At 62.4% G+C, this 13,814-nt stretch overlaps 3 protein-coding genes across 3 annotated transcripts in view; all 3 read right to left on the minus strand.

The window, feature by feature from the left end:
• LOC102462304 (perforin-1-like) overlaps positions 1-13,814 on the minus strand; it is a 113,657-nt gene that overhangs the window by 86,950 nt on the left and 12,893 nt on the right. The gene's annotated exons all lie outside the window — the stretch shown is intronic.
• Positions 1-13,814, minus strand: part of LOC106732762 (perforin-1-like) — a 68,645-nt gene that overhangs the window by 27,729 nt on the left and 27,102 nt on the right. The window lies entirely within an intron of this gene.
• LOC106731509 (perforin-1-like) lies at positions 250-7,393 on the minus strand. Its single transcript, XM_075928688.1, has 3 exons — positions 7,251-7,393; positions 2,115-2,682; positions 250-1,563 (listed from the first exon to the last, which is right to left on the minus strand). The coding sequence occupies exons 2-3, from the start codon at positions 2,627-2,629 to the stop codon at positions 450-452; spliced, it is 1,629 nt and encodes a 542-aa protein (XP_075784803.1). The 5' UTR covers positions 2,630-2,682; positions 7,251-7,393; the 3' UTR covers positions 250-449.

Below are 13,814 nucleotides of genomic sequence, written 5' to 3' on the forward strand. Positions count from 1 at the left end.
GCTGAACCGGTGCCAATGCAGACGCCCGTCGCTAGAACACGAGACGCCCCCGACCCCCACTCCCGCCCCATGGAGAGAAACCCCGGAATTCGGAAAGGTCCCGTCCTGCCCATTCGACACCCGCTCCCGCCATTCCCTGTCCTGCCCCGGGACAGGCTGCCATGCGGGACGGCGCCCAGCCCAGCCCACAGAGCCCCCAGGGAGCGGCTGGGCTGAGGGTGCCTGTTCTAAAATGAAAGGAACTAGAAATCAAGCCGGTCCCACGTTTATTAGCGCGATGGCGCTGAGGTGGAACTGCACGGTGCAGCAAAACCAGAGCTACTGCAAAGAGTGACGGAATGGGAATACGCACGGCCCTGCGCCCTCGGAGATGGGGGGTTGCTGGGAAAGGAGGGGGCTGTATTTCCTTGAGAGCCTTGGGAACTCCAGCTCAGGCAAGGGGCTGGGGGCTAATGAAATGGAGGGGGGCTGGCTGGGGGCCAGGACTCCTGGGGTCTCTGCCCGTAGCCCCTCACTGGCACGTACTCCTGGCAGCTGTCCCCGCCCAGGTTGGGCCCGCACTCCAGCGAGTAGGAAAACACCACATGGCCCTGTTTCAGGTTGCAGGTGAGCTCGTCATTCCTGCCGGCCCTCAGGCGGGTGACACATGATCCAATATTGTCGTCTCGAAAGACGTCTTTGTCCCACACTTGCACCTCCAGTTCGGGCTTCTCTGGCAGCGTCACCACCCCGAAGTCCAGGACTTGGTTCCACTCGGGGTTGTCGTTGTTCTCAATGTGGCGCGTCCGCAGCTCCCAGCCTTGGAAGAAGACCTTGACGTAGGCATCGGTGGCAGTTATGGGGTCCCCCTGCAGGTCTCTGCCCCACAGCACGTGGACACTGAGTCGGGCCAGGCCCCGCCGGAGGGAGCAGCACATGGAGTTGGTGAGGGGGTTCCCAGAGCAGTGGCAAGTGCAGGGATCCAAGGAGTCAAAGACACCACCTTCTGGGCAGCTCCAAGGACACATCCTCTGCCCCCGCTCAGCCACGTACTCCTTCACTGCCCGCCTCAGCGCCTCCCGCCGGGGGTCTCCCGGCCTCACCAGGGTGTGGATGGGCCCCAGGGAGTAGGAGACCAGGCCGGGGCTGGCTTTGAGGCTCTGAAGCCAGGCTGAGAATGTCGTGCTGCTTTGGTTGGTGGAGAAGAGTTCCTTGGTGTGGCTGCTCCCCCCGATAACCTCGACTCGCTTCTCCATGTAGGGCACCGGAGACCTCAAGTTGCCCTGGATGCTCGACTCGTGGCTGTGGGAGCCTGAGGGAAACTGGTTCAATCCCAGGTTTTCCAAGAATTTGGAGCCCAGATTCTCCCTGATTTCAGTGTCTGTCAGCTCGTCCAGCACTGCCCGGCAGGTCGGGATGGCTGTCAGCTGCTGCATGAGTCCACCCAGCACTGCCTGGCTCAGATAGTGGGTGCCGTACGTGGCCAGGAAGGACCGGTATGTGTCAGGTTTGTAGCTCGGTGGAAGGAGACGCAGGGCCTGGGAGAATTGTGGTGCCAGCCGGGGCTCATGTGTGAGTCTCAATCTGCCCAGAAGGGAAAGAAAGAGGAGCGATGAGCCAGCTACAGGCCCCTGCTCCTTTCCCCAGTAAAATTGACTCCCCTGCCTCAGTGTCAATTCTGTGGCTTTCCAGCAGGGGGCGCTGTGCTGCAGGGAGCGGGGCGGAGGCCCAGCAGGGGGCGCTGTGCTGCAGGGAGTAGGGGGGCCCATCAGGGGGCGCTGTGCTGCAGGGGGCGGGGTGGAGGCCCAGCAGGGGGCGCTGTGCTGCAGGGAGCGGGGGGGGGGGGCAGCAGGGGACGCTGTGCTGCAGGGGGCGGGGTGGAGGCCCAGCAGGGGGCGCTGTGCTGCAGGGAGTAGGGGAGCCCAGCAGGGGGCGCTGTGCTGCAGGGAGCGGGGGGGGCAGCAGGGGGCGCTGTGCTGCAGGGGGCGGAGCGGGGGCCCAGCAGGGGGCGCTGTGCTGCAGGGAGCAGGACAGGGCCCAGCAGGGGGTGCTGTGCTTCAGGGAGGAGGGCAGGGCCCAGCAGGGGGCGCTGCGCTGCAGGGGGTGGGGCGGGGGACCTACCGGGGGATTCTCACCTGTAAAACACACAGGACACCTCATTGAGCACAAACATGTACTTGTCCTGCTGCTCCTTCTCGTAGGCGAAGCTGGCGAGCGGGGATCGCGCCCCCCCCAGGGCCAGGTCTTTTGTCTCCTCCGTCAGATCCAGCTCCTTCTTCCAGTCACCGGTCACAGCCGATGCCACGGCCTGGGCCACGTTTCCAGCCGACTCCTCCAACGAGCTTCTCACCTCCTGTTTGCAGGCAGCGTTTTCCTTCCAGTCCAAGACGACCAGCGGCACCTTCCTGTCCTGCCGCGGGCTCTGGCACAGGGTGCAGGTGCCATCAGGGCCGTGCCACAGGCTGGTGTCCAGCAGGGAGGCCTCCGTACAGCCCAGCGTGGTGATGTCGATGCCCTTCCCCACCAGGCTGTGCCAAGGCATCGAGGGCGTCGTCTCTCGGCACTTCTCAGCCGTGGCGGTGTAGCAGTAGGGGGAGACTCCAGGGAGAAAGAGGAGGAGAAGCGGGATGAAGATGCTGCATCTTGGCATGGCTGGTACCAGGGCGCCCTCACCAGGGAGCGGCTTTCAGTGTCTGAGCTGCCCTAGTGGGAGAGAACCAGAGAGAGCCTTCATCAATGGGAATCCAGTGGCAGGCAGTTCCGCAGGCACCACACACGCTACCAGCATCCCAGAAACATTCAAGCTGCTACAACTCTCCCTGCATGTGAGAGGAAAGATTCCAACAAGCTATGTTAGAGCCGGTCCAGCCCTCTGAATCTAACAGAGAATTGCTGCTGGGTGAGGCAGTGCAGGGGCTATGACACACACAACCTGACAGTTCTGGTTCTGTGCACTAGGGGGCGGTTGGTTTTGCTGTGGGTGGGAGGGGACGTAAAACACACACTGGTGAGTCGTTCTCATTCCATCCAATGGCCAAGCTACAGTGCACAGTCCTCCCCCCACCCCCCCAGGTGAATCTCCCCTCCTTGTGTCGGATCTCAATCCCCCCGTGAGCTGCAGGACAAGGGCAGGGCTCTCGGGGGGGGGGGGGGGGGTTGGGAGCTGCCAGGGGGTTGCTAGATTATTACCTGGGGGCCGTGAGCTGTCAGGCTGCAGCCCAGACCCCGCTTTGCCGTCACCATTGATACTGCTGATAAAGTGTCTGTGATGTCCCGGGGGGGGGGGGTCTCATTCAGGGGCCGCACGTACAGACGTCTGGGAGCCAGTGCAGTGGGGTGACCTGTCCCAGACACGCGCAGCCCCGTGCCCTGCCGCAGGGAGAGCGAGAGAGCAGAGCGCCCACGGGAGTGTCCTCAGTCCCCTGCCTCCCTCCTAAAGGCTCCTTCGCGGGGCCCTGAGATGCGGCCACCTCTGGGGCGGGGCAGCTGGGGAACAGCAGTGGTGCCTCTTAGGTTGAGCGGGGGCAGGGCAGTTGCCCCCTCTGCAGTTTGAACCCCCAAATTTCACACTTGACCTGGGCTGCTCAGTTTATTCCTTAACGACCCTGGGAAAGGCGCAAACGCAGAGGTGGAACATTTGCCCTCAATACAAAATTCCCCGTCTTGCTGCAGGGCAGAGCTGCCTGCCCAGCGCTGCAAAGGGGCCTCCCAGCACTGGGTGCCTGGGCGCCGGGGGCAGAGGGAATCCAGGGAGCGGAAACGCAAAGGAACGCACAGGGCAAGACAATCCCACGTGTGACCCCACCTCGGGGGGGGCGCGGCTGGTCCCACTCCAGAGAGATCTGGGAGTCGCTGCGGAGAGCTCCCTGAAAACCTCTGCAGTGTCTGTCGGAAACGCTCAGAGAATATTGGGAATGGTTCGGGAAGGAACCGATCTCAGACAGAAAGTGTCGCACTGCCGCGATGTACAGCCATGGCAGCCCACAGCGTGAACTCCACAGGCCGGCCTGGCGGCCCCATCTCAAAAAGCAACCTTGGATTTGGGAAAGGTAGGGAGAATGGCACCAGAAATGCTTGGAGGGGCCCATCCTTAAGGCGACATAGGCCATCGGGTGCCAGCAACGCCCCCTGCCCAGTGCATCGGCCAAACCAGACTCCCTCTGCAAACAAGGATCAGTGGACACGGATCAGGCATTAGGAGCAGCAACATACAAAAGCCCCCGGGAAGGTTTCGGACTTGCAAGCTGCCAGCCTGAGACAGAAACGTCCAAACACAGACCGGAGAGAGATTCTGCTGAGCTGGGATTCGGGTGCAAACTGGACTCCCCGAGCCAAGGTCTAAACACGCCCAGGGAGCCGTTCTCCCAGTGCACTGGGGAATTTCCCGCTCACGTCCTTGCCCCTTTCTCCCTCCGCTGCAGATGAGCCACCGCCAGGCTGGTGATCAAGAAATCACACAAGCAACCCCCCTTCGACACTCCAGCTTCTCCTGTACCACAACCTGCAGCGCACATGACAGATAAAAGTTAGGAAACCCAGTCTCACCAAATCCAAACAGGTTCTCCCAACGCAAAGGTGCAGCCACAGTCGCAGGTAAGTTTATACCCCAGAACTTACCCACCTGAGTCTGCTGGGTCCCTCCTCTAACATCCAACATGGAAGGGTTATGAGGAAAAGAGAGAAGAGTCCGAGAGTGAAATCAGTGAAGGACTCAAATTCCATCCCTCCAGCAATGCAGGGATCCTGGCGCAGGCGTGTCGCCGGGATGGGATATTCTGCTATCACAAGTCTCCGGGACACGCCCTGTGCTGGGAGGGGCCGTCAGTCCTGCCCGGCTCAGTTCCTAGCAGAGATGCTCTTGCAGGGAGGAGCCGGAGCGAAGCCCAAATGGAGGAATCTCCAAGGGCCGTTTTCTCCCCTTGCCCACGTGGCAGGAATCCCGCGGTTCTCGCAGGCTGAACGGATCTCCCAATTTGTTGTTTATCACACAAGCAAGTTGTCACGTTACTGGATTTTGAGGGGAGCAGCCAGATCACTGCTGCACCCATGGGGGGGGGTGTTGGCCCCAAAGGTGGTACCAAGGGGGCCATGTGAGGTGTCCAATAGAAGCCTCCTTTCTTCTCATTCCATGTGTGCTATTCGTGTGACTGTACAATGTCTGTGTGCGAAGTTGTCAGCATGTACTTTGTGTGGACACCCAAATGTTTCTCTGTATGTGGTTGAACTATGGGGAGGAGGTTTAACGGTAGTTCGAATTAGGAGCTTCAATTCGAACTACCCAGTCCGTGTAGCCGTGGGCAGATAGTTCGAACAACGGGCATTTAAAAATGGCCCCGCCGGGGAACATGCAAATAAAGCCTGGGATATTTAAATCCTGGGCTTCATTTGCAAGTTTGAATGCCTGCCTTAGCCACCCTAGTTCGAACTAGGGTGGCAGTGTAGACATACCCTATGGAACAATAGCCCTCTATAGGCCAAGGACACACCTCAAGAATGGAGACTGACGCCTAAGGGCTACCAGCAGGGATAGGCCACGGGGCAGGTGACCTGCTGTAGCCAAGAAGAGACCAGGAAGGAGGGATAAAGATGCCATGTGGCTGACTCCATCTTGTCTTCAGATGTGCTCCTGACCCCAGATGCAGCCTCACAGGGAATCACAAGCCGGGAAGAACTGTGGACCCATCCTGACGTAGTGTGTACACCAAGGACTTTTAAGCCAGCAGCTGTAACATCTCTGCTAGAGCCTGCACCGAGGACTGGGAGATTCGATGCATGTAACGTACTATCCTTTAACAACCTCACTCTCCTGCTTTTCGTTCTTTTAGTAATAAACCTTTAGATGTTGGATGCTAAAGGATCGGCTCAGCGTGACCTTGTGGGTAAGATCCGGAGGGTAAATTGACCAGGGATATGTGGCTGGTTTCTTGGAACCGGACAGAACTTGTTCGGGGTAGGTGGGATTGGATGCTAGGACCCCCCACCTGTGTATGAGGCCCAGGGCCATCTGGGGCATGGATATTGCTGGGATGCTAGAGGAGTTTTGCTGGGGAGGCTTCTGGCTGGCCAAGCAGGCAGCTGAAGCGCTCTGTGGGACTGGTTTGTGGCCTGTTTGGGAGGCTCTCCAGTCCGGGGGCTATAGAGAGCTCCGAATTTGTGCAATTGGCCCTGAGCAGACGCCCTCAGCGGCGCCCAGACCCGGCCCGGTCCGTCACACAAGTCTCTTGTCCAGGCGTGACTCTGCCCGGCAGCCGTGGCTCAGACTCTGCAGAGTCACAGCAAAACTCCTCAGCTGGGGATGGGCCCCCCCGAACGTCCACGGCCCGCCCAGAGCTTCGACTGGCCGGCCCATCGGCCCTGCCACCCTCGGTGGGGACGCCTGTTGTGTCTCCCAGAAGCAAACCCCTGCGATCCCAGCACGGAGCCGACACGCCTCCCCTCCGCACACAGCCCACAGGCAGGGGAGCAGGACAGACAGACGCAGCAACGCACAAGCTTTCCCTAGGCACCCACGGAGCCCACTTGTACCCCACGGAGCCCACGGCCCCTTGCGGATGGGTTTAGTGTGTTCACATTAGAATCCCGACACGTCACACCCACCGCCCCTGGCACTTTGCCCCCTTGGGCAACTTCCGGGTGACTCTCACCCGCCCTAGGATTCCGGGCGTGGGGAGAGCCAGGGCACTGGGAAAGAGACAAGGGGGCAGAGCAGAGGGACCCCTCCCTCGGCCCCTGACACACGCGGCCCTGAGCCCCCGACCTGTGTCTGCTCCAGGGTGTGGGTGGCTCTGAGTCCCTCTCTCGCCCCCGTGTGTGCCAGGATCATCGGAGGGGGGGAGGCGGCTGGAACAAGTCCCTCTGCTGGGTGTGTGCACAGAATTAGGGGATCTCTGCCCCTCACCTTGCCCCCGTGTGTGTGCTGGGATGTGGGGCCAGGCAGGAACGATTCCTGGGGCAGGGGCGCTGGGGCAATGGGGAGTGGTGGGAGATGTGGGGGGGCAGCTGGAGTAGAAAGGGGGTGAAGGAGGAGATCGGGGGTTCAGGGGTCAGTGCTGGGGGGACAGAAGGGGAGACACCAGGGCGGTGGAGTCAGCTCTGCAGTGTCTCTGTTGGGTGGGACGTTCCCTCCTCTGCCCCCTGCTGGGCACCTCCCCTGCCCCCCCCCCAATCCCAGTCACCCGCTTTGGGCAGGGCCCAGGCCGTGGCTCCCTCTCCCCAGAGCTCCGGGTTTGCCCCGGATCCGTCCCCTGCGTTTCCCCGTGTCCGGCACGTACCTGTTCTGTGCCCAGGCCGGAGGGATCCAGCGCCCAGACTCCCTGCCGCCGGGTTTGCCGGGTGCCCTCTAAATACAGCCCCAGGCGCTGGGGGCTGGTGTTCCCAGGGATGCTCCGCCCCCTCCCCTCGGGCCCCCCCCTCTCTCCGCCCACCCCGTGGTGCCTGGCCCAGACACTGACCCTCCCTCAGCCCCCCCCTCCAGCCTGGGCAAAGGAAACCCTGACCGGCCGCCCCTCCCCCCACCCCCGGTGAGCCCCCGGCCCCCCCAGTGCCTGGGCAGACCCCCCTCTGCACCTGTCCGGGCTGGCAGAGCCTGAGTCCTTCCCCTCTGGTGCCAGGGCTGCGGGGCCCAGTCCCCTCCCCACCGCACCCAGGGCCGGAGGGGCCCCCCGCCCACCCCAGCCGGCCCAGAGCTCCGCAGTCCCAGGCTGGCTGGTGCCCTGGGGGAGGGTGCGTGGGGCCCCCTCCAGGCTCTGGGGCAGGAGGAGGGGGGATGTTACACTGAGCCCCAGCACTGCCACTGTCGGGCCAAGTGGGTGAACAGGGAGCAGCTTCCCGAATATCCTGAGCCCCCCCAGGCCCTGCCTTCCTGCTGCCTCTTCCCCCCCCACTCTGCCCCTTCCCAAGACCTCCCCCCATCCGTCATTGCTCTCCGGCCTGGCTGCTGCGTGTGCCCAGGGTACCATGAGCTGCGGGCAGCGCTGGCTCTGGCAGCCCCAAACCTGAGGGTCTCCTGCTTCCTGCTCCCCCTCCCGGCCAGCGTCCCCTCTGAACTAAGCGCTTGTGCGGCCCCCCAGGGAGATGCCAGTGCTGCCCACCTCACTAACAGTGTCCCCAGCGCGGTTTGTGTTCTATGGGTGGTGCACCTTGCAGAGGACTCGGCGCACAGAAAAAATATTCCGCACACAGGTGGAAAAAATCCACCAGTAGGTGGAAGACATTAGAGGGAACATTGCTGCCGGCCGGCTGTGCTGCTCGGTTCCTTCCTTCTTTGCCAGCCTCTCTGTCCCCCAGCCCTGGGCACAGCCCTCTCCCCCTCCGACTGCCTGCCCCCCCCAGACACATCCTAAGCCTCCTGGCTCTTCCCCTCAGGTTCCCTGGGTGGGGCCCTGAACCCTCCTCCTGTCTGATCATTTCTTGTGCCCTGAATTTACCCAATTTTGGCCTCAGCGGTTTTGCCCCCTGAGCTGGGCAGGATACGTCCCTGGTGGGAGGGATCCCCACCCCCACTGTCCTAGGAGGGATCCCCACCCCCCCGTCCCAGGTTGGATCCCCACCCCCACTGTCCGAGGCTGGATCCCCACCCCCACTGTCCTAGGAGGGATCCCCACCCCCACTGTCCCAGGTTTGATCCCCACCCCCACTGTCCGAGGCTGGATCCCCACCCCCACTGTCCCAGGTTTGATCCCCACCCCCACTGTCCGAGGCTGGATCCCCACCCCCACTGTCCCAGGTTGGATCCCCACCCCCACTGTCCCAGGACTGCGATTGGCGGGTTTGGTTCCTACAGCGTAAACAAAACTGAAGAGCCAATCGGAAGCTGAAAGTAAAAATCTTGCAGGGACGCTGGCTCCAGCCCCGGCATTTCCCAGAAACCACCCAGGTGTAAAGGGCGGGGGAGAGGGGAGCAGCACACAGAGCCCAGAAAGGTCACTGGCCTGTTCCCCACTGACCCAGCCCCGGCATTTCCCAGAAACCGCCAAGGTGTAAAGGGCGGGGGAGAGGGGAGCAGCACACAGAGCCCAGAAAGGTCGCTGGCCTGTTCCCTCTGACCCAGCCCCGCCGCCCTGCGTGGGAGTGGGACGGACACTGGGGGGGCAGCCGACACAGCTCTGTGCAGCAGGCCAGCCGGGGGAGCTGCGCTTGCAGGGCCGGCTCGAGGCACCAGCAAATCAAGCACGTGTTTGGGGCGGCATATTTCCAGGGGCAGCATTTCCAGTTAAGCAGCCACTCCCAGCAATGCCCGGGCGCCCCCACCCCCGCCGGTTTTAAAGGCCCGCGGGAGATGACACAGCCCACTACGCAGCGCTGGCACCCGGATCCCGCTGGCCGCCTATTTCGGGTCAGCCCTGCCCACAGGGGTCCGGGAGGAGAGGTCCGCGGGGGCATGGCCCCGGTGCAGGAAGCGCTGTCTCCCCTCTGGCCAGGACCATGGCACCCGCCGGAGCCCCTGCGACCTGGGCACGGCCACGTGGACCACGCTGGAGAAGGCCCTGCAGGCGCTGGAGCAGCTGCAGGTCTTGGTGCAGCAGCCGAGCCTGGGGCTCGAGAACACAGTTGCGTTCTGAGGCTCGTGATGATCCGATTCTCGATCCAAACGACAGCTTTGACGTTGAACGTGTCCGTTGTATTTTGGATGTAGCGAGAATTTCCACTGAAGAGCGATTTGATCAGTTGCAAGGTCTTTGTGAAACTTTGCAATTTTTATACGCTATTAACAATCCGTTTTCTAAAGACGACCTCATGAAGCACCGCCAGGACCTACATTTAGCGCTCAGGACTGATACCGCTGCTGATATTGAGGGAGTAGAACAAGAAATGAGGGCGGGAGGGAGTTTTTTTGCTTGGGCTGGCAAAAAACCTAGAGCCGGCTCTGTTCGCTTGGCAGGCCAAGCCCTGGAAGGGATGGCAAAGGGCAGCGAAAAGACAGGTCCCTTGGGTGTCACTGGGCACCAGCTTATGCCTGCCTTGGAGGCTCTTCCAGACAGCAACATGGAAAACCAACCGCCCCCTAGTGCACAGAGTCAGAGCTGCCACCTTGCGTGTGTCATAGCCCCTGCACTGCTCACACCCAGTAGCGATTCCCTTTGGGATCCGGAGGGCGAGGGGTGGGCAGGCTGTAGCATAGGTTGCTGGCGTTCTCCCGGGAGGGGTGTAGAGGTTGCCGGTTTCGGGGATGCTGCCGGGATGGGTTGTGCCTGTGGAACGTTGCTAGTTCCAGAGGAATAAAACCAGAGACTCGAAGGCACAGTCTGTCTGTGGATGAGAGTCGGAGGCCCGGCGCTTGAGCTCAGCCCTTTGGCGGAGCAGCAGGAGCAGCCGTGGCTGGGAAGGGTCCGGTCCCATCCTCACGGCTCCCAACCCAGCCCCACTGACACGGACACTCTGGGGCGAAGGAGAACAAGAGAAAAGGGGAAAAGAAACAGGAAACTGGATTCCTGCTTCTGGGAAGTTTACCCCAAGTCTCACTGAATTGTCCCAGCTCTGGACTGTCTCTGAGCGCGCCAGAGGACTAGGGAAGTGGGAGGGGACGGGAGGGGGGTCGGATAATCCCTCTGACAGGCTGCAGGAGGCAGCACCCCAGAAACACAGGATCACACTACCAGTGTCCAAAGAAGGGAGCCAGGGAAGCTCCTAATCCAATCCTCATGGTTTGTTAGTCTCCAGGGTGTGTCTAGACTACAAGCCTCTGGCTACAGAGGCCTGTAGATTAGGCTACCTGGCATAGGGAAATGAAGCGGCGATTTAAATAATCACCGCTTGATTTACATTAAAATGGCTGCCGCGCTGTGCGATCAGCTGTTTGTCGGCTCATCGTGGCAGTCTGGACACTCCGCGGTCGACTTCAAAGGCACTTGTCGCCCTCCCCGTTATGCCTCGTGGGATGAGGTTTATCGGGGAGGTCGACAAATGCCTTTGATGTCGACCGTGGAGTGTCCAGACTGCCACGATGAGCCGACAAACAGCTGATCGGCACAGCGCGGCAGCCATTTTAATTTAAACGAAGGGGCGATGATTTAAATCACTTCATTTCCCTGTGCCGAATAAACAACTCTACGTGCCTCTGTCGCCAGAGGGATGCGGTCTAGGCACACTAAGGGATCCAGGACCATGTCTTGTTTTTTAACTGTCGTCAGTTCCAGACTAGCACGGCCGGGATTTATTCACAGTGTCCCTCTGTCTCAAACCGGCAGGCTCTGCGAGCCAGGGCAGGCCTGTCACTGCCAGACACAGCCACCAGGCGTGGCAGCAGAAATAGGGGAGGCAGGAGGGACCTGGTCTCCTTTAAGGACTGGACCCAACCCACAGCCGCATAGCCAGGGTCAGACCAGTCTACGGGTGCGTCTACACTGCGCGCTGCCTCGGGACGCTGCCGGTGTCCCCAAATACCGATTCCGCGTCCTCAGAGCGCCTCTGTTCTTTCGGAACAGAACGGGCTCGCTCTTCCGACATTCACGAGGAGCAAGGGGCGTTTCGGAGGAGCGCTCTTTGGAAACTGACTCGAAATACGCTACGCACGGTGCAACGCTCACATGGCATAGGCTATTTCGAGCTGCAGGTGCAGTGTAGAGGCACCCTCGGAGGGCCTGTGTTCGGACGTGTGTGAGTGTGTCTCTGTGTGTGTGTGTAGGGCTGCGTGTGTGCGTCTGTGTCTTTGCAAAGGGACTTACGTTCCTTTCTGTAATGTAGGTGGTACCCAAAGAATGAAGCTACTGTCCAGCGAGCCTGTGGGGCGGACAGTGGGGGAGAGGGGCAGCTGATGAGTTGGCTCTGGAGGTTAAGAATTGGTCACAGGGCAGAGGGGAGCTGGGGTTTTGCAGCCTTTATGCCAAATATGGGGGCCACATACTGCATCTCCTTAGCTGCCCACCAGGTTCCCCACAGCCCCAGCTGCCTGTGGCCAGCAGTGAAGCTGCTCTGTGGATACAACACAGGAGTTGGGAGGCGTCCGTGACCCCAGAGGTGATGGGGCCGGTGGAGCAAGCGCTGAGCTCCCTGCTTCAGACTGAGTTTCCGTCTCTCCTCTTTCCTCGCAGGCCGCGTGTCCCGACCTGTTCTCGCGTTGTCGCTCTCCTCTGGACTCTGGCCGTGTGCCCACGTCCTCCCTGCAGGCAGCTCCCCGGGGTGGGCCGGCTCTCTAGCTACGGACTCGCCCGCTCGGAGTGGGACAGGGGACCAGCTCCTTCATCCTACGTACGGCCCTCCCTGTGGGGCACCCGTCAGCAGGCAGGACACCGGGCTACATGGACCTTTGGTCTGGCACCGTCTGGCTGCTCTGATGTTCGTAACCTCTGAGCTCTGTGACAGGGAAAGGGGGGCAAAGAGGGGCTCCCAGAGCCCTGGCACGGGAGGAATGGGGGGACACACAGAGCCCCTGAAATGGGGGAAAGGAGTGGGGGGTGCACAGAGCCCCAACATAGCGGAGGGGAGAGAAGCGCGCACAGACGTCCTGTCATGGGGGAGAGAAAAACAGCTACTGTGAAGGGACACAGAGTGCTCTGGGGGTACAGAGCAGGCCAGGAGGCACCAGGGGGCGCCAGAGCAGCAGCCAGCAGGGCCCCAGAGGAGCAGGGGAGGGTTTTCCCAGGGGAGGCACCAGGGGGCGCCAGAGCAGCAGCCAGTAGGGCCCCAGGAGGCAGGGGAGGGTGTTCCCAGGGGGGGCACCAGGGGGCGTCAGAGCAGCAGCCAGCAGGGCCCCAGAGGAGCAGGGGAGGGTGTTCCCAGGGGAGGCACCAGGGGGCGTCAGAGCAGCAGCCAGCAGGGCCCAGGGGGGCAGGGGAGGGTGTTCCCAGGGGAGGCACCAGGGGGCGCCAGAGCAGCAGCCAGCAGGGCCCAGGGGGCAGGGGAGGGTGTTCCCCGGGGAGGCACCAGGGGGCATCAGAGCAGCAGCCAGCAGGGCCCAGGGGGGCAGGGGAGGGTGTTCCCAGGGGAGGCACCAGGGGGCGTCAGAGCAGCAGCCAGCAGGGCCCCAGAGGAGCAGGGGAGGGTGTTCCCAGGGGAGGCACCAGGGGGCGTCAGAGCAGCAGCCAGCAGGGCCCAGGGGGGCAGGGGAGGGTGTTCCCAGGGGAGGCACCAGGGGGCGCCAGAGCAGCAGCCAGCAGGGCCCAGGGGGCAGGGGAGGGTGTTCCCCGGGGAGGCACCAGGGGGCGTCAGAGCAGCAGCCAGCAGGGCCCCAGAGGAGCAGGGGAGGGTGTTCCCAGGGGAGGCACCAGGGGGCGTCAGAGCAGCAGCCAGCAGGGCCCAGGGGGGCAGGGGAGGGTGTTCCCAGGGGAGGCACCAGGGGGCGCCAGAACAGCAGCCAGCAGGGCCCCAGAGGGGCAGGGGAGGGTGTTCCCTGGGGAGGCACCAGGGGGCGTCAGAGCAGCAGCCAGCAGGGCCCAGGGGGGCAGGGGAGGGTGTTCCCAGGGGAGGCACCAGGGGGCGCCAGAGCAGCAGCCAGCAGGGCCCAGGGGGCAGGGGAGGGTGTTCCCCGGGGAGGCACCAGGGGGCGCCAGAGCAGCAGCCAGCAGGGCCCCAGAGGGCAGGGGAGGGTGTTCCCAGGGGAGGCACCAGGGGGCGCCAGAGCAGCAGCCAGCAGGGCCCCAGGGGGCAGGGGAGGGTGTTCCCAGGGGAGGCACCAGGGGGCGCCAGAGCAGCAGCCAGCAGGGCCCAGGGGGCAGGGGAGGGTGTTCCCAGGGGAGGCACCAGGGGGCGCCAGCTTGTGCCCGGCAGAACTGGGCCTGGTTTATTCAAAAGTTGCTTTTACTCTCTGGGCCCGGGGGGCTGTTTTGGGGCTTGTTTCACTGGGGGTCTCGGCTTTGGGCTGTTTGTGCAGGGGCTGAACCGGTGCCAATGCAGACGCC

This window comes from Pelodiscus sinensis, chromosome 4 (genome assembly GCF_049634645.1).
Source record: "Pelodiscus sinensis isolate JC-2024 chromosome 4, ASM4963464v1, whole genome shotgun sequence".
NCBI lineage: Eukaryota > Metazoa > Chordata > Testudines > Trionychidae > Pelodiscus > Pelodiscus sinensis.